At 47.3% G+C, this 25,215-nt stretch overlaps 1 protein-coding gene across 4 annotated transcripts in view; it reads right to left on the minus strand.

Annotated features, from left to right (window-relative positions):
* The window catches only part of AFAP1L2 (actin filament associated protein 1 like 2), a 65,181-nt gene that overhangs the window by 8,928 nt on the left and 31,038 nt on the right, over positions 1 to 25,215 (minus strand). For 3 of the 4 annotated variants that reach the window (XM_058841674.1, XM_058841673.1, XM_058841671.1), the window contains exons 2-9: positions 16,343 to 16,471; positions 15,736 to 15,813; positions 12,654 to 12,745; positions 8,585 to 8,675; positions 2,667 to 2,872; positions 1,944 to 2,123; positions 1,282 to 1,371; positions 442 to 526 (exon numbers count right to left, since the gene is read on the minus strand). In XM_058841674.1, coding sequence (XP_058697657.1) covers positions 442 to 526; positions 1,282 to 1,371; positions 1,944 to 2,123; positions 2,667 to 2,872; positions 8,585 to 8,675; positions 12,654 to 12,745; positions 15,736 to 15,813; positions 16,343 to 16,471 — 951 coding nt within the window. The remainder of the gene's footprint in view (positions 1 to 441; positions 527 to 1,281; positions 1,372 to 1,943; positions 2,124 to 2,666; positions 2,873 to 8,584; positions 8,676 to 12,653; positions 12,746 to 15,735; positions 15,814 to 16,342; positions 16,472 to 25,215) is intronic. The other variant, XM_058841672.1, reaches the window with a different exon arrangement.

Consider the following 25,215-nt stretch of genomic DNA (forward strand, 5'->3'; position numbering starts at 1 on the left):
TGCTTTATATGTGGGTTGGCTCTGACCAAAGACCAGTCACTGCAGGAGCAGTGGGAGCTGCTTGCACAGCTCTTGCTGGGCAGGTACCAACCTCCCTTCACTTTCCTACACCACAATATATTTAATTAAGAACCATTACTCATAAACATTTACTGTATTCAAGTCCTTTCCTCTCTAAAGAGGGACACAAGGTGGGAGGGGGGAAAGTTTATGTCCAAAGAAGCTCTTCAAAATTCTCCTACTGTGCACATCAGTCAGTGTGTGAATAAGCTTATGGAATCAACAGGTAATCCTGGTAAGAATATCAAATTCCCAGGCAATGAATGCACACACAGCTTTCATAGGTCTGTTTGAGGTGGCAGTGATAGGAGCTACAGCAGCCCTGGCCCCAGGCAGCATCAAGGGCCTGTTTTCCTTGTCATTCCCAGGGCAAAGTTTTACCATCTTTTGTCTCAGCTGTCTCCATGTGGCCGTCGGTGCTGCTCCCGCTCTCGGAGGCTGCAGAGTATCTCTCGGACACCTCCACCTGTAACAAGCACAGGCACAAGCTCCACAGATGCAGGTGACCCATTCTTCCAGCCAGAATGTGCTGCAGTCCTTCTCCTGTATTATGAGGTCCTGCTCTCTCTTGTAGAAGATGCTTTCACCCAGCCATCCCCAGCCAGCTCACGCACACTGTGTCGTTCCCATTGTTCCTGAACATGCCCCAGCTGGGCTCACCTCTGAGGAGACACAGAGGCACCACCAGTGCCACCCTATGGCCTCCTACCCTGCAGCCTGGCTGGTGGGGGCATTTGGCAGTCCCTGTAGGGGGCATGGGCAGAGGAACCAGCCAGGTACACAAACAGGTCCATTCTGGGTGTCCACCAGAGACTTAGGAAAGTCTCTTTGTCCTCCCACTGTTTTGGAATGAGCTGCTCCCAGGGGACTGTCACCTAAACCTGGACTAGAGACGACCCAAGCCCTGGCATTCAAGGGTCTGTGTTTCTCCCAAAGCTCTTGGTGAACACAACCATCTCACTGGATGAGATAGAAGCTGCTGCCCTAGATAGCTGGTAGCCAAATGCTGAGTTAGTCTGGGAGGGAAGATATGGCAGCTAAACTAAGATGCAAAGGAAAATTAAGATGGTTCCAAGAATGCTCCTTTTCAGCAGCACAGGGGTCTGGTTACACTCCTATCAGTCTTTGCTTACCTAAAATTAAGGCACCTACACTACTATCTATTGAAGGAAAGGACTGGAAAGCCTAAATGCCAGTTCTGTCTATAGAGACATGATGTACCTTTGGGTAACCGAGACGCTGCGAGTCTGGGATGTACTGGTTGCCTTCACTGCCTCCTTCACAGAGCAGACCACTGGTCTCTTGGATTACCTGTGCAGAAGGGAAAGCCAAAGCCTGTGAGAGCTGCAGTAACAGGATCAATTCATCTCCCCTAGCTAGGACAGGAGAAACCACATCAGGCTGGGAGACCCATGGTTTACTGTCCCTGTGACCCTGGGGACCGTCCTGGTGTTGCACCAGGCATCCAGCAGAAAGTGTTGGATCCAAGTCACTGGGAGAGGCTGCCAGCAAAGGCAGCCCTTGTGTCTCACAGCCCCGTGGCTCCCCTGGGCTCCAGGAGGCTCCTCCTCCTGCTACTGTCTCGGGGGAAGGGCTGCATTTACCCCTGCCCTCAGCAAATTCATGCTGGGGACCCACCCCAGACATTTCCCAGCCCTGCCACAGCAGCTGGGCTGGGAGGTCCCTACGTGGCCTCCAGCACACTGAAGGCTGCAGGGAGCTGCAGGAAAAATCTATCCCAGGACATGAAAATGAAGTGGTATATTTGTATAAAGGCTTGCAGTGAAGAAGGGAGCCAGAGCAGGGACAGGGCTGAGATAAGAACTGATCTCCCAGAAAAGCATGGGAGCACCAGTGGGACAAGTCCTGAAGGTGTCACTGACCCTGAGCCACTGCTCTGCCTGGTCTTTGCTCTGCAGCCCCAGCACAATGACATCAGCGTTCGTGGGGATGATCTTCAGCTTGTGCTCTTTCTTCCTCACTTGCTTTTCCTTGTGAATGACAGTGCAGCCCAGCAAATTCACGTCAAGCTGGGGGTTGTGGTCTTTGGAGCTCTTGTAGCACTGGGGAAGGAAGACAGGAACAGGTGAGAGACAGAGGAGGAACCTTCCTGCTCTGAACCCAACCCCGTAAGGGACTCATGCAGCCATATGCACTAAGTGCACTGAGCACAAAAAGGTCCTACAGTTCTAAGAAGTCTGCACAGACTACACACAGGAGATCCCTGTATGTACAGGTACACATACATCTGACTGCATGCATACATTGTCTGAAATACCTTTTACTGACACTGGACCAAGTATGTGGTTAGCCCCTGGGATAAGTATCCCTTCTGCTAAAAGTTTCCCCAAAAAGTATCCCTAGACATTTTGGGTGATTGGTATTGTGGTCACAAATGTGTCCTTGTGCCCTCTTCAGCAATCTCATGCCCACATTCCTTCTGAAAATGGAACAAGATCCCCAAATCTCCAGGACATGGTTTTTGAAGCATTGCTTCTAGGGGTACTTTGGTTTTTGCCAGCTCATTAACAAGGTCTGAGGTGCCACTTCCTTCCTCAGCTCATAAAACCAGATTATTTTAGACAGAAAGTAGAGGATCTGCTCACCAGCAGCCTGGTGTCCTTGATAACACACAGCTGTTTTGCCCACTGTCCCAGCCACTTCTTTCTCCACAGGAAGGCACAGATGCGGGCATCCTTCATCAGCTCAATGGTGGCCTCTGGGGATGGCCACTGATGGGTTGCTGACTTGCCTTTGCTGCTCTCCTCCTCATCGTAAGATTCGTAGGAACTACTAACGGCTTCACCATCTTCTATAACAAAATCAAAGCTCTATCATTAAATCCATTTTTAGAATAACTCAGAGTCAAATGCTTCCCTCAGCCATGCTCACACATGCACAAGCTTCCAGTGCAGGGATGTGTCTTTTGAGGCACTCCTACAGGAGGATGATTAATACGAAAATTACCCTCATAGATCCGTTTTTCTTTCTAGTCCATTATGAATCTCATTGCAGTATTTTGTGCCTAATGGGCTCTGTTAGCAAACACTCAAAAGACACTTCTCAGTTGACCACAAATTTGAGAACATTCCCTTAGACATTTCCTGATGTTTGCTGCTTTTCCCCCAAAGATGCTTTTACTTGCAACTTCAAGCCAAACACGCACAATGTTTAAGACAAGAGCAAGCTACAATCAGCCCTTGTCCTCTAAATGCCATAAGTAAAAATGGTATTTGCAAGGCCATGCAGCAAGCAATGATCTATTGCACTGGAGATGTCATTCACTTTCCCTCTCTGGTCCAACAGGTCCCTCTCTCTCTACTCAGTATCAAAGGCTTTGAAGTAACACTGTTGCAGCACCAAAAAATAGTCATCAGTGGCAAATGTGAGAAGAAGTAGCAACATTTTTTATGTCCATTCTTAAATGGATTGCTGTGTTACTACGATGAGTTGGAATTTTCAATACTCAGCTCTAAGGCACTGCAGATTATTAGAGTTTTCAGTTGATCAGTGGTACCAGGCTCATCAAAAATACTGAAAATTTTCTCCCTGATTGCAGGGGGATTTCCAAAATTCTGCTGGCATTTAGAGCTCTGAGTCACAAGATAAACTCACAGAGCAAGATGGTAAGATTGGGGCAACATTTGTGTAGGGTTTGGCACTCTTGCCCTACCAAACAGCATGGAGGAATATTGTTAAGTTTCTCTCACTGGAATTTAATCTCACTTGGATTCCCACCAAAATCTTACTACCTACATAAAAATAACATTGGTGCAAATTAAAAGAATAAAAGCAGTCAGAAAAGAGAATGAAAAAGGCATTAGGAGCTTCACTGAAGAACATTTCAGTTGGGTTTGTTCTTTAAATAAAAGGAACTGAGACGCAGTAACAAAGCTACACTCTTACTCCCAGTGAAAGTTCACTCTACAGCCTCCCTCAAGTGATCAAAACTGCAACAATTAAACACATTTTTGAAAAGAAAATACTCCCCTTTGAAGTCTCTGAATGGAGCACACTACTGCCTCACCATCTCCACGCCCTCAATGTATCAAACTGTCCATCTTTTATGGGAAAACTTTACCCCTCACACAGTGCATTCTCATTATGCAGACCTTGTCCACAGGCCCCCTGCACAGAAATTCAGATGGAGTAAAAATGTAGGCGTTTCTCAACCCTACAAACACCAAGAAGCTGAACCTCTGTGCTGCTACAGGACCTCTCCATATGCAGCAGCAGCAAGGATGCCTAAGGGAACATCATCTCCCAAAACTCCCTCCTTATCCACATGGGGGTATCACTAACCACTCCTCTGGCCTCTTTTGGAAGTCTCTGGTGCCCCCACCTAAGCAGTAGGTCTCAGGCTGCCACCTTACTCCTGAGAAGTCCTGGATTCTCTTCTGTACATCAACCACAACCACAACTGTGGTTCCTCATGAGATGAGCTCCTCCCTGCTTGAAGAGCTACAGCAACTTCTGTCCTGGTGACACTGCTACAGCCTCACAAAGGAAAGGCATTTACCAGACAAACTGGGACAAGCCTTGCCTGATGGATTGTGACAACCCTGTGATTACTACTAAGGCTCACTCAGTCCCAAATTGTATAGCTCAGGCATCAATGGCAGCCACAATCTTGGATGTCTTTATGTAAATCCACCTCTGCTTTCCTGTGGGTCTTCCCATGAGCTCCCAGGGAGCTAAATTAAAGCCATGATGCAGGAAGCTCAGACGTCTTATACTGCCTTTGCCTTTGCCTCAGTGGAGCACCTTCAATAACAGCTACTTGTCAATACAGCCAGCATTACCACACATCAGCTCCACACCAGTGACAGAAGGGGAATAAAAGCTGGGGAAGTTCTCTTCATTGCCGTCCTGAGCACAGGGAAAGCCACAAAAAATAATGCTTTGTGCAAAACAGACAGGGAGAGGTGGTTACCCTCCATGCATGTAACAGGCAAATCCAGGGATGATCTTTGCTAAAACTGAGTTTTTGGGGGATATTTTGAGGTGCTTTTTTGTCATTTTTGTTTAAAAAAGGCACTTCAGGTTTGGAAAGCATGCCATACCCATAGTTATTGTGGCATAAATAACGCCCTCAGTAACCTGCAACCCTGGCCTGGGTCCAGCCGCAGCAAGTCTACCAAAAAGACCTGCACAGTCAAAAAGAAAGAGAAAGGGAGACAAAGAGAGAAAGCCACAGATAAGCAAATGCAGAGAACAACAAAGGTGTCAATCCCCTCAGCCAGTGAGGCTGTTCCATCCCTGCACACCTGCGTAGGCTGAGACTTCAAACAGGGACAGCATTTTCAACCCATCCCCTCAAACAAGGCAATTCCCTTTAAAACAGAATCATCGTCATCACAATTAAAAGCAGCCAGGGCCGATGAGCTGTTTCAGCCAGAATAATTATTGCTCAGTTGGCAGCCACATCGCCCCTCTCAGTTTTCACTCTGCTCCTTATCGCACCCTCCAATTATGCAAAGGCTGCTGATAAGGGTTTAACACATTTCAGCCCAAGAGGGAAGGGAAGAGCAGCCTCTGCTGGAGCTGGAAAATGAAAGGCAGAGCATCCCCAGTGGAGGGGTGGGAATGCTGCTGCTGAAAGATGGACCTTGAGACCCAGCAGACTCACCCGCTTGCTTCGTTTTAATTAATTCACCCACGGTTTGCTACAGTGCCTCGCAGTCCCACCTCTGATGGTGCACGAAACCTCTATCTCCTCAGCCCATCTGGAGGCTTGCTTTGATGTCCTTTCTTGGCAGTGCACACACTTATTTTAGTGTTGTTCCTATTTTTGTCCGATCTCACTACGCCCATTTGTTTGGGGACACATGGGTGTCTTCCAAGGCTCATGCTGCAACACTGTCAGAAACTGTATCGCAGAGGGGCTTTTCACAAGAGCTTACAGTGACAGGACAAGGGGAAATGGATTCAAACTGAGAGAGTGTGCGTTTAGCTTAGATTTTAGAAAAAAAGTCCTTAGTGTAAACATGATGAGGAACTGGCACAGGTTGCTCAGAGAGGCTGTGGATGCCCCAGCCCTGGAAGTGTTCAAGACAAGGCTGGCTGGAGCTCTGAGCAACCTGGTCTAGTGAAAAGTGTTCCTGTACATGGCAGGGGTGTTGGAACGAGATGATTTTTAAAGTCCCTTCCAAGCCAGGCCATTCTATGATTCTATGAAAGACCACCAGGAGCTTCCTGGACTGCCACCCCCTCCCTATGCAGCTTGTAGGGAAAGGCACAGAGGGCTTGGGGGGGTTACTGGGGCCAGAACAAAGCCATGCATGTCCAGACTGCCCTTTAGCAACAGCAGTCACACCAAGGTCCCAGATGATTTGCTAGCAGTGAGCATCACTGTGTAGGACAGGTACAAAGTACCACTGACATCTGATAGGGCACAGGGTGGGGCAGAGGGAAGGGATGGGGAGCCTGTGCTTGTTGAAACACAGGACAGAGACCTGCTGGTTTGCCCACATGCTGCAGTATGATTTCTTGAGGCAAACCAGGGCACCAGCATCACTGTCCAGCTCCCCTGTGCACAGCACACCACACTTCACCTTCTCCTGAGCCCCCACAGCCTCTCCTGCCACATACCTGCTGCTCCACATCTCTCCCTGCTCCTTCTGGTTCACCCTGCAAGGAACCACCTCCAACATGAGGTTGCCAAACAGGACAGAGATTCTCATGATGATTCCTTCCTCCTCACACAAAACATACTTTGTAGCACATCAGGAGGTTTGTGGAGGAGGGATGTGGTGGGGAGGGGACCGGTGGCTGAGCAATCTCAGGATGCAAAGGCACCACACACCTCAGTGGTGAGGAATCACTGAAATCCTCTGTCCCATCTCTGCTGGCTTCACAGGCTCCTATCTCCACTTACAGCTCTGATAGTGCTCAGTAAAACACAGAGCCTGCTGGTGCAACAGCTGATCACAGCAGCCTCATTCGGACAGTGCTCTCATCATTTGTGCTTTTCTCTTTTTGCAGAGCTCTGATCTCTCATTTCCTTAAGCATCTAGATTTCAGTGGGTGGTGGGTGTATTTGTGTCTTGGACCAGCAGGTTACCAAGGAAAAGAGGTGGGAGCTGGGTGTGCACTTCTCATTCCTGCCAGCCAAGTCTCTGAACTGAGGGCGAGTTTATGGAGCTGCATGGATAACACAAGCTGGGTATCCCAGCACATGGATCCATGGCTGCATTCCAGCTAGTCTGTGCCTTTTTATGCCATGGCTCTGAACAATTTATCCACTTTCCCAGTGTGCAGTGTAGCATGCAGGAGGGGAAAAGAAATCTCCTTTATCTTCCATTGCAGGCACGAGGATGAGGCTTCAGCAGCCTGGACTGCCCCAGCTGCAGCAGGGCTTCACAGCCCTCACCTCAGCCAAATGACCCAGAGCCTTTCAGCAAAGCACAGAGCAGAGCCAGAGGGGCCTCTCCTCTGCACTGAAACTGCACCTTTCACCTGGGCCACAATGAGCCTGAACCTTTTCCCATCTAAGCTGGGCACTATCTTCTGTTCACTGACATGGAGATTCAAGGCCCAGTAGTTTACACTGGGGCTGGAGAGGACCCAGCTTCTCCCAGATGAAGCCCAGATTCAACAGCCAAGGATTTAGATGCCAATCTTTCACCCTTAACTCACTTCTTTGCTTGCCTCAACTCTTGCCACTCAGCTCTGCCCATGCCACACACTGCTGCAGTCAAGGCAGATGAGCAGAGATGTGCCTCTGCAGTGGGGTGATATAATCTATCTCATACAAATGGATTATAAAGTGATGACAAGATCAGCTCAGCTATCAGATCAGAGGAAGGCAATCTCTCAGTGAAGGGTGTTCAACAAAAGGATGCAGGAATACCTGGTAAAAAGTGAGAATGTGGGAGCTCAGCATGCAGCAGCCTCCTCCCAGAGGGGACAGGCACAGGTGGCACTGCTCCAGGACACGGCTGGGTGCTGTCCCAGGCCGTGAGCGAACGTGTCCAAGGGAACCCACATGCTTTCCCCACACACGAAGCCTGGCTTTCTAATCAAGCTTACAGATGGTTAAACTGCCACAAGAGACAGAGCTGAATAAAGAGCCAATTATAAAAACAGTTATCACTCCTAACAGACCAGCAGAGCCGTGGATTTTGAGCCCCAAGGGGACAATCAGAGCGCTAGGACACGAATGCAAGCCACCACAGCTTCACCACTCAGTCCTGAATAGAAACTTGTGTTTGACTGCAGTCTATCTGCCAGAAAATCACCAAGACAAAGAGGACCCACAATGGTTTCTAACATTTTACACTGATGCTATATTGACCCAAGCATATTACTAACTTCTACAGGAAAAATTAAAAACTGGAGTAATTCAGTAGTCTTTGCTTTCCAGCTAGTATTAGGTCTGTAATACCAAGTGTGATGAACAGTAGAAAACAAATTTGTCCCAAAAGCTGTATGAAATATCAGTGCTTTCATTTACTGATTCTCATAAACCTCAAGTCCTCCAACTCCCACATGAGCCCCCTCCCAAGGTTTAGCTGGGATATACCATTTACGGAGATGTCATAGGGCTCAGCCTCTTCATAATATCCCTCTGGAGATTCAATCTTGGGGACTGGAGGTTGTTTTGTTTCGAGAATCTGCAGAATAAACACATAGAAGAAACATGATTTAAGGTAAAAATAGATCCTTCAAAACAAGAGAGCATCCTTTTCCCTTTTTTTGTAGCACTCAAGTGTACCCCAATGGATGAAATCTTTTAGATGTTGTACAGTTAGCTCAAATATAAATTGAAATTACTGTATAATTGCATCATAAATGTTACTTTCATGTTGCTGAAAGCCATGGGAAGATCAACTCATAGCAGCAATTGCAGCCAATCAGCCTTACCATGAACTGAGATTTCTGCCTGCTGCACTGACACTCCTAAGCTGCCCATGGTAACTGAGGATGGTCCTCTGTGCTATGGATTATCTTATCAGGGAACCAGAAGGGAGGACAATTGGTGCAACCCTGCCTTTACACTGAAAACATAACCTTAGCAGTCTCTGGTTGTGTCTCCAAGTCTCTGACTGATAGCAACTAACAGCTAAAAATCTCTGCTTTAGAAACGATATTGGGAATCTTTAATTGTGCTCTTAACAAAAAATGAAGGAAATGGATAAACAACACCAATGGAAAATAAGCCTTTGAAAAGAGTCCAAGTGCTGGAAAATCCCTGTGGTGCCTGCCAAACCCCTCCCAAAACACAAGGAAGGGCTGGCAGGAAAAACATGCCTTGATCCTTTAGAAATATCAGTACACGAGGTAAAAAAAAAGTGAAGTTAAGAAATAAACTTTTTACTTTTCAGGTGATTCACGCACATGTTGCACATGACACAGCAAAGCAGCAGCACAAACAGATCAGTAGGATAAGCAAAGAGCTTATGGTCTTCCCAAATACCTGGCAGAACCCATCTCCCACCCTGACCTGACAGTAGCATTCCCCTGCTCCCCAGTGAGGTGTCCCTGCTCCTCAGCGAGGTCACACCACCCTCAGCCATCTGACAACAGGATGCTCTGTCTTGCAATGCTTCACCTGACCCAACTGAGGCTGTGCCAACCCTGACAGGATGCCCAGGGTTAAAACCCCACTCCCCCCAGGAGGAGGGGCACAAAAGCAGGTCTCTCTGCAGAGCCAGCAATGTTGAAAATCACAAATAGTGCACTGTGCCAACCCACGACTGCTCCCTGGGGAAGAGGGGCCAGTTGTAAATCAGCATCATCAGAGCAGCCCAAGGCAAGATCAGGCCATTTGCAGGCCATGCCAATGTCATCCAATGCAGGTGCAAAGCTGCCCATCCTGCCCCAGATGTTTCCACCAGCAGCTACTGGTGCCCAGAAGCAGAAAGGAAGCTTTGAAGGAAAAGATTCTGTGGCCAACAGCCGCCCACAAAGGGAAGCTGTTGGGCCTGTGGGAGTGAGGAACCCTGACCACACCAAAGTCACGCGTCTGTTCCCACTTGGGCCAGCTGCCCGTGGCTCTGCCAGCCTCCCAGACTTCTCCAGGGTTAAAACTCTTTCTTGCCAGATGCTGTGAGCAGGCTGAACTTTCCTTGCAGAGAAACGTAAAACACTGCTGGAAAACACTTGTCCTCCAAACTCTTAAAAGGTTTAGGAACTTCTTGCCCTAATGTGTTACAGTAAAGAAACAAAAACAAATCCAGTCACTCCAGGGCTTTACTGAATCCCTCCCCTGGCTAGGAAATGTGTCTCTAATTGCCATCTGTGGTGGACTCCTGCGTGTAGCCAGCTCACTTTGTGCTGTGACCATAAACGAACTGCCTACACAAAGAAATGCTGTGGGTTTTTTGACACCATCCCACAACTGTCAGGGAAGGGGCTGCTCTGCTTTGTTTCCTACAGACAATGAAAGCCAACAGGGTGCACCTTGGCTGCCTCAGAAGGTATTTGTTTTGTCTTTTTCCTTAGGGGTATGGAGTGGTTTACTCTCCAACGTAAGTCAAAAGCAATATACTGTGTTATTTAACCACACTGGCCTTTGCAGAACATTTGCCTGTTGCATTATGGCACAATGAGCATGCAAATATAACCACCTTGCATGTCTGCATCTGTACCACAGGACTTTGCCCGTGGGAAGAGAACAGCTGCCAGGGCTGCAGTAGAGAAGAGGTCACCAATGTCTGAGCCTGCAGAACTCTTTGTTAAAAGATTGTTTTGGGGAAAATCCAAAGGACCTGGGATCCAGGTGGGCCCTGCTGGGTTGCCCAGTGACTGCTGGTGTCTGTGGGTGGCAGGGACAACCTGCTGTGCAGAGCTTTATCACCATATTTCTCCAGTGCCTCAAAAGGCAGGTGCAGAGCAACACCACATGATGTCTGAGTGTCACCAAACCACAGAAAACTCTGCAGAGCTAAAAGAGATCGAATGTGAATTCCTCTCCTAACCTCCCTAAGTTTCTGTGCAAGGAGTTGTGCTCCACCCTCCACTGCCCAGGTGGCTGTGGCTCCTGCCTGTACTGGGAGCTGCAAATGCAGACAGGGAAGATCCATTTCCCCCTAACAGCAATTTCCACTCACTAAAGCTCTCCCTAGCCCCACTCCTTGAAGGACACTCAGATATCTTTGCTGACAAAGCTCACTGACATTCAAATGCTCACACTGAGGAGGTATTTCACTGCTGCATCCAAGGGAGGTTAACTCCACTGGTAAGCAGGTGGGAGAAGGTAATTCCCAGCATAGGTCTGGGAGAGACAGGTGCCCTTCTCAGCTAAAACTGGAACGTTTTTTTTCTAATTCCCTCATTTAATTTCCTGATTGCCCAGTCAGAAAGCTGGGCTGCTCCAAACTCACAAGAAATGCTTTGGGGACACCTGGCTGCTGCTTCCCCAGTGGTGCCTTCACTGAACCTCCTGCCCACTGTGAAATACAGAGCTAAACAGAGATTCCTGCTCTGGCCACTGCTCCCAGGCCCTTCAGCTCCAGCCGAGGCTTTGTCAGCTGCATTCCATCCTGCCCCTTGTTTTCCTTGCTCCTCCAGCTAACACCAGCTAAGCCACACAGATCCCTGGGCAAAAGTCCTGGGGCCTCACCCTGCATCCTCCCTCCTGGGAAAAGAGCAGATCTTCCCTCGTGGCTGATGGATGCACCACCCCATGCTCCTCAATGCCTCTCCTCCTCCCCATGCATGCTCCCTGCCCTCCTTCCCTTTTCACATCCTGAAATCCCAGCTAGCAACAATTCCCACATTGCATCAACTACTGAACAGCAACATTCAGGGTCTCGAGGATGACCTGTGTCTAGGACAGCTGGGCTGGCTTGCTGGCACAGAGACAACATCTCACTGACAGCTGATGGTCTTTAACTGACTTAGAGCTGCCCTACAGAAAAATCTACAGAGCCAGCAACTCCTCCTCACAGACCTGTGGGCTGCACAACCAGAACACCAGCACCCAGGGCCCAGACAACACCAGGTGCTCCAGCTGTGAGCAAACCCCTGGTAATGGCCAAACTGAGAAAGGCTCTGGCAGCACTGGAGGTCCTGGTACTGCCCAGGGACCTCCCCATCACCCTGCAGCTAAGGGATTCCTGGCTTTTGGATAATGGCAGCAGCCCAGGCACAGCTGATTTACAACTCAGGAGAGATTTCCCAAGCAACAGCTGAGAGTCATCACCACCTCTGCTTCTTTGAAAACCTCACTTCTCCTTCCTTGAGCCTGGAGTGCCATGCAGTGGGGGTGGCTCTCCCTGGCAGAGAGCACAGCCCAATTTGCACACTCACAGGGAGCTCCCACAGCTGTCTGCTCCACCTGTGCACAAGTTTTGGGAACCACAGGGATTCCTGGGCATCCAGCCACCCCAGGCCACCATCCCAGCTGCACCAACCACATACTGACCCACAGTCTTTGGAAACATGGAACATATAGCTGGAAATTCCTAGTTCGATGTTTTGTTATTATTTTTGAAATAAAGCTCACCAGGACTCTTTGCCTCACTAACATACACAGGCAGAGGTCTTTCCACCCAGCCATGATGCAAAGGACATGACAAAAGTGAAGCCTCAAGGGGTTCAGAGCCCCAGGCTGAGGCAGTGAAAAGCAAGGGGTGTGAAAAACTTACCTTTGGAGGGGGGAGGTCTGGCAGGCTCTTCTGAGGAGGTGACAAATGCAGTCCTGAGTCTCCATTGGTCAGGGAACTCTTCTGATCCAGCACTACAAGGCAGAAACAATTCTATAAATGACATGCGGCATCTCCCAGCAGAGCACTTGCTACCCTGGGCTGTGCTGGAGCAGCAAGATGCAATTTCAGTGGGGAGGAAAGTGACAATTACAGGCAGGGCTGCAGGTCCACCATGTCATTTCAGGCCATAGCCAGGAATGTGGCACTGGGAGATGCAGCAAAAGAGCTGACCTCTGGTTTTAGGGCATGTTTTTCCTTCTGGAGGAAAACTGTGAAGGCCAGACCCACTGCTGAGACTTCTAAAGGTCTTGAGAAGCAGCACAGGCAGACACCACACTGTCTGGAAACCCACAGCACTTTAGTTCTAGCTCTGATCCCTGCTGCTGTGAGCAGACAGGTCAGTGACTGTCTGCTCCTCTGCTACCTTTCCCAGAAGACGGATCTAGTACCACCCTGCTCTCAGGGCAAACTGCAAAGGTGGCTGCTTAGCTGAGTGCACAGCGGCTTATCAAAGCCAGCCACAGTCAGTGGTGTAATCACTGCCCAAGGGAAGGTTCCTCCTGAACCCACCCAGGCCAAACACATGGATAGGCAAATGCCAGTAGAACTGCTCCAGGTGATCTGTGTCTGCCTCTGGAAACTCAGATTTTCCAAGCAGTGAATGCAGAGTGATTTAATATCTGCAGGGTACATTGAAGGCTCAGAAAACTTGTGTTCAGTCCCCTTTCTCCTACCACAGAACTCCTGGGTGGCCTCAACGAGTGCCCAAATCCCATGACCTCTGAGACAGTGCAATGATACCCCTTCCTTCTCCAGCTACACATGCCAGCATCACAAATCACAGACTGTTTCCTTACTGGTGTGGGAGGGAAGGAATATTTTTCCTTAGACAAGCATTAACATTTTAAAGTTGTCCTCTGATAAAGATGACTCTCTAAAACCTGCAGTTTGAAGACTTTAGAAGAAGGAAGGAAAAAGAAAAAGCATCCAAAAATCCTACTCAAATTCAATGTGTACTAACTATTAACTTATCTGTGCTCTCTGTTCCTTGTAAAAGTGAATGCCACCTGGCACCTGGGCTAAGAAGATTGCAGTGGCCACACCAGGAGCTCTTCACATCAGTCCCACCTCCAGACTCCTGCCCCTCTCTGTGCTGACTTTCAGAAGGAGCTGGCATTTGGCTCACTGAAGAGCCCTGTGGACTTGCTGTGTCTCACAGGTAAATGAGATCCATTAAATGAGTGCCTTCATCACCCAGTGCAGGGAATTCCATAACTGGGCCACAGGAAGGTATCTCAAAAGCAGTGTCTGTTCTGCTTAAATCCATACCACTGAAATTGCAAGTAGATACAAGGAGCAGAGAAATACATTTTTGCACAGAAATTGCATATTTTAAAGTTTGGAGGGGTGACTTTTGGAGCTGATGGACTTTGGAAAGCATTTCACCCTGTGCTGCTGGAACACGCTTGAGCACAGCTGTTGTGGGGAAGAAGCTCTGCAGAGCACGAGGTCCTGTCGGCTCAGCCACAAAAGTGTGGTCCCCAAGCCCATTACAGGCATGGAATTGCAGTAGATAAGAGGGATAGAGGGAGGTGCATAATCACTGGAAAATCAGTATCACACCAGTGGGCACTTGGGCCCCCTCCATCCACTAAACCTGAACCTGCAAGCACCTCTCCATCCAGTTACAGAGGCAGGATCAGGGCTCTACACCCAGCTGCAGCAGTGGCTAAGGTCCCACACATGTGTCTCACTGACACATTCAGCATTTCCAAATAAGTCAGAAGTTTTACTTGGAATAGGGAAGTTGTTGAAAACAGAAAGAGAGAAGTGCCAGGTCCCGCAGGGAGTGACTGAGTGGGCAGGGTCATGGCCTTGATAGGGGAAAGTCTGAAATAAAAGAACCACCTCTAAAAATAAATTGTCTGAAATTTTCCCTGTGTTTGAGCATGGTGAATCAGTGCAAGCTTTGCTTTATCCACCCAAATGAGAACTTATATAAAAAGATGCTTCTGTTGCTGCTCAGCTGCTGGGAGCTGTGTGATCCTATTATAGAGCATTACAGCATCACCCAGAGGGCCCTGTCTGGAGGTCACACTGGGGCTGCACGTGTGGAGGACATCCTGCCTTCAGAGGCATTTGAAGTTAGCCCAAGTTTGGCTGCAGGTAGTTTAAAGAACAAATCAAACCAAATAAACAAAAAACCCCACCACAAAGAATTAAAACCAAAACAAACAACTGCAGAAGTGGAACAATCCCAACTGTTGCAGGACCAGCACATCAGCAGCAGGCTGCACTGATGAGTCCTTGTTGCATCCCTTGGCATTGGAAACTCCGGGGTAGGATCAGCCTCTGACTAGGTGTGCCTTCATAAAATGTATGTCACTAATACTCTCACTCCATGCAATTATCAGCAACCTCTTTCATGGTGAACTTCAAAGAAGAAGAACATTTTTAGACAATTATGTTCTCTGCCGTGTTACAAATTCAAAAGCTGGGAAAACTAAATTGGAAATGAATATTTTATCTCGGTTTAATTTCTCGGCTTTTACTCTGCAGAGCTCTCACATCCCTGGGAGATGAAGGTGCCCTGCCTGTGCAGATGGTGAGGGCTGAGCCCTGCGAACTCACCTCGCAAGGCTGTGACAACACCGACCCTCTGGGCCAGAGCAGAGCAACACAGCAAACAAGAAATGCACTTTCAAGGTCTCAAATATAGAAAAAGTGACTAGCTTTGTAGCCAAAGAAAGCATGAAGGCTTCTTTGAATATTTCAGGCACTGAAGCTTCAGGCCTTAGAAGGCAACATTTTTGTCCCAAAATAAAGACCTCCAAAGTGCTACTTCCAGGAATAACCTCACAGTGTTGGCAAGGACCGCTATTTCCAAGGGAATGTTATGAAAATGGCCCTTCCACAACCAGCAGCTGCTTCAGCCCTCAGAGCTGCCAAAGCAAGGCTCTAACCTTGTGTGCCTTCATCATCCCGTGAGACACGATGAAACCATTAATCTTCAGCTCCCTACCTTTGTCTTGTTTCTCTTGGTCACCCTGATGTTTATGGACTGTCACTTTGTTCATATAAATATACTCCTCATCACCACCTGCAAACAAAGGGAAAAGTGAACTCTTTATCCACATGCTGCTTTCACACCGCTAAGTTTTTCCACAAAGGCAGATGTAAAAAAGTGTCTCTGCTGAGAACATTTGGAGAGAGCAACGTTGGTTGAGGCAATGTGCAGGAAAAACCCCAAGCAATAATAAAAAGCAGAAAAATTAAGTGCTTTATGGTCAGGAAATTCCTTAAGTTAAAATTTCTACTTAAACATTAACTTGGCCAAACAGTACATCCTGTGTATCTTACAAAGTGGATTAAATAAACTTAAGGTTTAATAAGGAAAACAGAAAGGATCAGGAATCTTGGGAATTTTTTGCTTGTAAAGCTGGACACATAACTATAGTAATTTTACATAAACAATTAGAGGTCACTGCAAAAATAAACTCAGTTTCGTTTTCTCCTTCTAATTTTCATGTCTCCTCTTCCCACCCGCTGCCAGGAAAACGTTGCTTCAAGACCCCGTAGCAGTTCCCATGGCAGCCCAGCACCCCATCCCTGGTTTTCCTCATCTGTACCACTGGACTTGGTGTAGACTTTCAGAAGGTCAGAGAGGAAGCTCTTCTTCACCACAGCAGTGCTGCTCAAGTTCTCCTTGTCCAGTATCCTCAGAAAATCTTCAAGTTCTGTGAGCAGCTGCTCGAGAGCTACAACAGAAACAGACACAAATGTTGGCAAGGCAGCTGGGTGGTGTGTCAAAGGATATATGTTAATCCCATGCTTTCCAAAATCCTTTGCTTTTACTGACCAGGAATAGTTCATACTTAATTTTCCAGCTTGAACCCTGCCTCTAGCTTTGGAAAGAAAGTCAGTCTCAAACCAAAAAATCTCCAACTTCCCTTAGTCTGTTCACACATCAGTGAAACCCCATGTAAATACTTATTCCATTAGGTCTTCCTCCTCAAGCAAAGACAACCTGAAGAGATTTTGAGTATTAGGGCTGAGGTTACACGAAAGCAGCTTGCAAGGTTTTGGTACACACACCTTGAGTCCTGGCAAATATCATTCAAACCTCATTTGGCTTGGGACCTACCAAAAATCCCACTTTTTGCTTCCTCTTCCTAAGCCTCCTCTTTATTTGGGAGAGATGGGGCCCTGGCAATCTGGTGTCCTTGCCTATGGTAAGGACATTGGAATTAGATGATCTCTAAGGTCCCCTCCAGCACAAACCACTCAATAAACTTATGTTTCATTCTACCATTATTTCTCTGCCTCTATTAAGTTGAGAATGTTTATGTGTGTATTCCAAAAAGAAAAGGAAAAAAAAAATCCCTACCTCCTCATATACCTCAATCACAACTCAGTAACTTCTCAAACCACCTTGCTTGGGCAGTGACCACAGAGAGCCCTGTACCATGTCAAACTGAAGACACAGCATCAGCAGCATCTCTCAGTGCCTCAGATGCCCTGTTGTACCCAAGACATCCCTGCATCCCCAAAGCAAACAGCTGGGACACGCTGCTCCCCAGCACCACTGGCTCAGCTGGATTAGTGGGTTTGTTTTCTTCCTGAGAAGGTGCTGCACTGCCCTGCCACCAACAAATCACTGCTCTGACAGGGCTCACGCTGAAACAACAGATTCTTAATTGCTTGCTTTTGTTCACACCAGAGTTTATCGTGGGCTAATTAGCAGCAGGGGCGGGAGGAGGAAATAACAGAGGATTATGTAGAGTGAGGAAGCGCTGTGCAACAACAACAGTGTGGGGAAAACGTGCCCAACCCCGCTGGGACTGTTCCTCCCCTTTGGAGCTCCCCTGCTACCCCTCTGCATCGCTCCCTGGTGCTGAGGATCTGCAGAGGAGATGGGCAGTGAAGCCTGGGTTTGCCACCACCACCCTGCAAGCCTGGCTGTGACTCCTTAGCACTCCACCAGGGAACTTAGAGATAACTTGAGTGGGGCAACGCTCCTTTCCCTTTACTTACAGCATTCCCACTCTGAGTGATCCCATGGAACCCCTGTGAGTCACAGTTCACACCCATCAACTAGAAAAGTGTTAACATTTTGGATTCATAAGACAAAGCATCTGAGCAGTTCCAGTTAAAGAGCTACCACATTTAAGGTCATAAAGAACACGTTTTTAAAGGCAGGAGAAAGCCATCACCTTCCTACTCACCTATCTTTAGCCATCAGGCAACCTCCCTGGGGTAAATACATGTTAGAAGACTGATAAATAAATTACACTGTAAAAGTTTGTGTTGCTAGCCATTAATTGAAAAAACTCACTGCTGCTGTTCTCAAACTGAATTAATCCTCACCAGATTGACTGTAAATCAGCCTAATGACTCCAGATCAATCAATAACAGCTCCAGAGGAACCAACCAACTTGCAGTTATTCACACTTCATTCTGTACCCTCTACACCAAATTAATTCTCTTCTGGTCTGATTTAGGACCAGTGGGGAATGGAAAACACCTCCATCATGCTGCAGAACTCAAATGTCTTTGCTAGCTTCTGTTTTGCCCAGAGTAAACAAGAATCACTTCAAGAAACAGCAGGGGTTTTTTCCATAAGCTGTGAAGAAACAGGTAGTATTTGCTGATAATAATACTGGATGCCAATATGCAATGAATGGTGTCAAACCTACTCACAACTGGCTTCTCTAAAGCTTCAGGGACCCTGTTTCTTCCAAGTTTAAGGGAAACCCCCCCAGGGTAAATCACAACCTTGCTATACTCATCTGCTTCAGTGGCCCACTTCAGAAAATTCAAACTGAGGTCAGGTCCTGCTGGTCATGCCAGCTGCACAGGACATTCATGTGTCAGGGATGATATCAGAAAAAGCGGCACCAAGGACACCCAACCTTAATCTGAAGCTCCAGAAACAGGTCAGCTCACAACAGCTGCCCACAGGGATGTCACAACAGTGGGTCTGCAGGGAAGGGGGTACAAGTCCCATTCCCTCCTCCACCCCCACACTGCAGAAAATTACTTTATTCTTCTCCCAGGCATCCACAGCTAGCACACACACAGGGCTGAGTGCTTATGAATAGCATAGACCATACAGTAGGTTGCATTTTCCAGCCCACCAAAGCTGAACTTAGGCTTCCAGCGACTCAAAGCAGCTCATTTAGGATGTGATCCTGGGGTCAGTGGAAAGACTGTCAGACCTCAATGGATTCAGACTTCAGGGACTCACAAGAGATTAATTTTGCTCTTCTTCTGCAAGAAGCAGTATATAAATCATCTGCTTCTATGCAAATATCTCTCTGATCTCAGCTGGACATTCCCAACCCAAACCTGATACCTGCAAAAAAAAAAAAACCTCCACTGACAGTTCATTCTCTCCTATCAGAAGGAAAAGAAGCTAATACTTATCAGAGATTGATAATTGTGAGAACTCTTATACATTAAACCACCTCAGGATTCTCAGTGCTGGAAGTCACTGCTTCATCTCAGCTAAAGATCTATCACACTGCACTGGTGATGTATGGAACATGCTCATGGTAAAACCAGGTTGGTGGCTTTTCAAAGCAGCCTAAAACAAATAGTTCTGCCCCCAAGCTGCATGGTTTTGCTCTCCTTATCTTAGCAGTTTAGAAATGAGAGCACATAAAGAGATGATTCCTGCTCTGCAAGGCAATAGTTACAGATGCAAGGAACATATTTGCAGAATTGTATGGCTGTAAGCAGCAGGATGAGAGATCAGAAGTAGACAGGAGCCTAAGTCATAAGGCAGAGCAATTCTCAGATGCTTTTCTGAATTTTTTTCCACTGCTGTATTGCTCTTCTCCACTCTCACAGCATTTCTTTGTGACTCAAGTAATATTTCTGGCACCAACTGAAACAAAGAGCTTCAGAGATCTTGCAAAAATTCAGCTCCCTGCACAGAAAACAGGGATTACCTCTAAGGTAATCAGGCAATACCATCTAAAGGTTTAGATTGTCAGAAAAATTAAGAGGCTTGGTCCAGGTCACTGTGAATACCTGCACTGAACCCAGTCCCCTCAAGCACCAGGATATGAACTATTCCAGTTCCCTACAAAGCATGGCCACAGACCTGGAGAACCTTTAGAAATCACAGCACAACTCATATCACGTTCTTCTCCATGGCAACAGACATCAGTAACTGGACGAAACCTGTAGGAATTTCTCAACACATGATGGAGAGGGGTATAGGAGCATCACAGTCAATGGGAAACTTAAGTGATTTGCATCTGCAGTGAGAGGATGATTATCACTGAAAGGACTCCTTAGCTTTGAAATATATAGAAATATCACATCTTTATTGATGTAATAAGGACTTTCAGGGTGAGGGTTTTAGTCAGAATTACCAGCTCCTTCTTCCTTCCTTCCTTAACTGGATGATGAGATATGTTCTTCCTTCTTTTACTCCAAGACAATGCAACCCATTTTACAAAACTCCTGAGCTGCCACTGACTACCACAGGCTCTCTCAGTCTGAAGGCTGCAACTCTGGTCACAGCAATAAGCAAAGAGATGCTTTAAACACAACTGATCTGTTCCAACAGCAATTCAGTGGCAGCAGGACAGCACTGAAAAGGGCTTCTTTTGGCAGCAGTCTGTGCCTTTCTTTGGAGACTGAAAGTCTCTTGCATTGCAGCAGTGTCTACCCTAGTTCATGTGAAGCTAGAGCCAAAAATGAAACAGCTTGCAAAGCCCTCATTGAGGAAGCACATTCCTTGCAAAAGAGCTGCCAATTTTGCCTGACACTAAGGTCACTGAAAGGTAAATGACCATTAAACTAGATTATAAAAGCCATTCCTACCAATAACCACTGATCTCTGTCACTGTGCTACAATAACAACCTACGTCTACATCTAATTACTTCATGTCTTGGCCTTATGAGGAAATGGGAAGACAGGCTCAAAATGAGCTTTCATTCAAGTGTTTCAGTAACCACTGTGCAGGATTGTATTAGACCATTTAATCTAAATTCAATTACTTATTTTATCAAGGTAGAGGGGCCCCAGCCACCGGACAAAGAACTGTAATGAGATATATACTAAAAGACAAACTCTTTCCTCTGCTGAGATGAGAGGTGAAAGATAAGGAGTATCACTTGCTAACAGGAAACTAAGGCATTGGGAGATTAAGTGATTTGTCCAAGGATGTGGCCGTATTCTTCACCAGATTGGGAATACAAACTAGCTTTCCCACATCCCAGCCTGGAGATTTTGTTTCCAACCCCCCATCCATGGATCCCAAAGCAGAGTCTGGGTTTGGTACTTTTGGCTTCACCCTTCCTTCCTAGAAGGAGCTGGGCTAAGCTGCTGACAAATAACTCCATTCAGGAACCAAGTCAATACCTGCAGTCTGTGCCATGCCAAGCTTCTTCCTTCAAAAATCTTGGAAACTCCAGAGATAATAGAACTGGTAACAGGATTGTGAATCATGAAAGGGCCAGCCACCAGGAGCAGAGGGCTTCCTGAGGAGTATCTTGAGGTACCTTCCCTTGCCCAACCTCCCCAGACTGCCTCCATCATGCACTAAATCCCATGGCAGCCTTTCATCTCCCATTTCCCACTGACCAGCCCTGGCTGGCAGCACTGGGATTCCCCAGGGGCTGCTTTGGCAGAAAGGAATTCCTTTCTAGCCCTGCTTTCTTTTTTCGTTGGCTGCATAAAATGAATAGGGCAGCTGAGGAGCGTGCAGAGAGGACAGGCAGGCACAGAGGCAGCATTCAGGCTGCTGAATAGCAAGTGCTGTCAGAAGAGCAGGAGGACCCAGCCCAGGCCTCCTTGGCTAATTTGGAGTCTTACAGTAACAGTTGGGCTTTGCAAGAGGGAAAAGTCACCACGGTTACAGCTAGAGAAGGCCATTCTCCCCAGCTGTGAGGAAAGGCAGATGTGTGGATGGTGACAGCTGTAACAGCTGGATGACCCCTCCACAGGGCCACCTTCCAAAACAGCAAAGCAGATCCTTCCTCAGACAAACCAACCCTCCTCACCCTGCTGGCTGCAGGGTCGTGCAGAGCAGCAGTGAAAAACAGAGAACCACAATGCTTCGGCTCCTCTGCAGTGCATGCAGCTCCTCCTGCTCCAGATGCTGCTGGCTTTGGCAATGCAGTGCAGGGAAGAAAAGGTGGTAGATGGCTCATCCAAATGCACCGAGAAGCAGCAACATCTCTGCTGAATCCCAGAAAACTGCTCCTCTGAGAAGCATCCCCATCACACTGAAACCCCACCAGCATTCACCCAGGGTGATGAGCAGAATAAACCAGGTGAGCGCAGACTAAGGCTTTACCACCCTGGTTTGGACCATCAGAAATGGTGATTTACTTCTCACACTTGTGCCTGTAATGACTGGCCAGCCTTCCATCTTCCTGCTTTTCATGGGAAGATAATAAAAAGCCCAGCCCACTGTTGTCCAGTTGAAAATTTTTTCTTACCCACTGAAAATTATGAATATATAAATAATGGTAGAAAAAAGAAATCTCCCCACAGCAAAATGAGAAGTGCTGTGTTTATCAAAGGAATACCCACAAAAACCTCCTCTAAGCTTCTGGCAAACAATGAACTTTCTCATTGGAGAATTGCTGTTAGATTAAACAAAACAAAAGGCGAAATTCATAACCCTGAGACAAGCTAAAATCTCTCAAAATAAGAAAACTGTAAAACTGGAGAACTCCTATCAGAGCTTTCTTAATAAACCAGACAAATGTCAGACAGTTAAGACCACTGTCACAAAGCTGTCTGATTTTTAGACACAATAAGTGCTCACAGAGAAGAAAGAAAAAAAACCCCACCCAGACTGCTCTATTAATGTACCTAAAACCCAGCACCGCTTGGATTCACACTCTCGTTGGGAGCACTAGGCTGGTCTTTGTTGCAAAGTATGATTCATGGAAGGACAGAGGCAAACAATGTGTTTGGCTGGCTGTGGGCTGTGAACTGCGCAGATGAACCCAAGCAGCTCTGCGTGGGCTGCTCTGGAAGTTCGAACAAGACTCGTATTGAGAAGTGGCAGCTCTAACCCAGGAACTCTGAACTTTAACAAAACGGCAGCAGAAAATGCACACAAAGCTTTTTTCAGTTAACTGAGCAAACAACAGACTCCTCTTCCCTCCACTGGAAGGCAAGAAACAGCATCCAAGAAAAATTAAGGGAAAAAAAAAAGGAAGAGAGAAGAGAAGCAAAACATGAAAATTACTGTGTCACAAGGAGATTTTACTGAGCACTCTTGCATTTTAGTACCATATCACTCTATCATATCATAGAAAAGTTTGGGTTGGAAGGGACCTTAAAGATCATCTGGTATGCAATGGAGGGTGTATGTCTGACACTTCACAGGCAACATAGTGATGTGCTTCTTTGCAAAGGGTCTCAGCCTTTCCATGACAGAGCAACTGGTGAGTCACTGGAGGTCCCCCACTGCCAAACAGATCTGTTGGATGACATCTGAGAGATGCTGGCACCTCTTCCTTTGGAGCAGGCCATATTAGCAGACTGCCCATCAAACTCACAAGATCCCCAAAGCTGTACTAGGCTACAAACTGCAGGTCTGTGCTCAGTGATGCTCACAGCCACAGCAGATGGGAACATAACACAGAGTGCCATGGAAAACTGTGCTGGGACTTGGGGTGGATCAGAGAAGTGCCACATCCTCATTGTGCAGGGCACACTCAAGTTGTGTAGCACAGTAACTCCTGCTGGGACAGAACCCAGGTAAGAAAACAGCAGGGAAACAACTAAAGAAACATCAGTTCAAGATGTAGTCAAGAGGGTAAGTAATGATCTATTCAAATTAAGAGGTCAGCTAAAAAAAGTTAGACCAAATCAGGCAGGGTAGGACATTAAAGACAACACTGTTTTTAAGGTAAATATCCCCAAGAGCAGGGCAGCAGGGCATGGTGGGCTCCTTTCCCAATGGGGAGAAAAAAAATCCCAACAATTTTTACAAAGCAGAAATCACATTTGCTTCCAAGCCACAGAGCCAAATCCTAGAGTGGCACAACAGAGACACCAAAGACTTCACAGCTGTGAAGCTGCCACCACTGATTCCCTTCTGTCCCCACAGTCTTTTCTGCTGCTTTTCCCCCTTACTCCTTCAGTTTCCAGCTAAGATTGGTGGTTGATTGGTTGGGGTTTTTTCTGCCTTGTGGAGGGTTGCTCTCCTCTCCATCACTCCATGGGGCTGACTTCACTGGAGGGGCTGGTGACCATCTGACCTGCAACTTAAAGCACGTCTGCTGTTTGCTAATGCAATGGACAGCTGTACCCAGGGAGGGGCTACCAAGAGGTGGCTGATGAAACGGAACAGATGCCTTCAAGAAAAAGAAACACGCAAAACACTCAAGCAAACACTGCAAACACACAGGCTTCTGCTGCTGGAACCTTGCACAAGAAGGAATCCCACAACTGCTCAGCACAGCCTTGCTCTCCTCTGCAGTCTTTGCTCCATGAATGGAGCAACCTGCTCCCTGGACCTCACCTCAGGTCTTTGCCAAGGCTCCTGGAGCACGGTTTTAGTCAAAACGCTGTAGCAGACTTTGCCTCATCCCTGCTCATCACTCTGCACGGCTGAATCCAGAGGAAAGCAAATTTCCATCCCTGTCCACATTACAGAGCAGCAGCAGCAGAATAGAGGCACACTAGAGTCCCTAATGCCTGCTGAGCCCACAGCCATGTGACCACCTCTTTCCCATGGAAAAAGACTACCTCATTCCCAAAAGAGTGAGTGAGAAAATGCAAGGTCCTGGAGAGAGTAACTATCACAATGATGGTGAACGACAGCCCTGGAACAACACCCGCGGTTTGTGCCACCTCAATACAAATAAAGGAGGTTAACTGCCAAATATCTTCTGAGATGGATTTCTCTCTTGCAGGCAAGACACAAAGTAAATGAAGCTGCCAAATACACATAGGGTTGTGCTGGTTTTTTTTTTGAGAAAGGACAAGCACACGCACACATGCACACGCCCTCCTAAGGCCTCATATCAAAGCATTTTCCCACCATTCTCTGTTGATTTAATGGCATCATTTCTCCAGCAAACAATAGGAACACAGCAGAAGGGGAAAGCAATTATGTTTGAGAAAGCAAAAGCAAGAGCTCTGGGGTCAGAGAGAAAGACAGATACACAGCCCTGGAGTCCCAGTCTTTCCTTGCTGTTTCCTCTGCAGAAATGGCTCTTTGAGCCACGCCATCCACAAGAGCCAGGGCTGGGCCTCTGTGCCTATAGCTGAAAAGCAGAATGACCACACCAGGCTACTGCATTAGTGCAGGGGCAGAACAGTTTTTTTAAGTATCCTGAGTATCAGGGTAGGCTGGCAGAGCCTACAGGAACATCATTGATTGCTAGATTTCTTTCTTAATAGTCTTGCTCAATCCCTTATCCAGACACTGCATGCAGTCCTTATCCATCCTCCTCAAGGTAATGTGGAAGCCTAAACACCAAGAGGGAGGATCATGCAGCTGAGTCACTGAGCAGTGTT

This window comes from Poecile atricapillus, chromosome 6, assembly GCF_030490865.1.
Source record: "Poecile atricapillus isolate bPoeAtr1 chromosome 6, bPoeAtr1.hap1, whole genome shotgun sequence".
Classification (NCBI taxonomy): Eukaryota; Metazoa; Chordata; class Aves; order Passeriformes; family Paridae; genus Poecile; species Poecile atricapillus.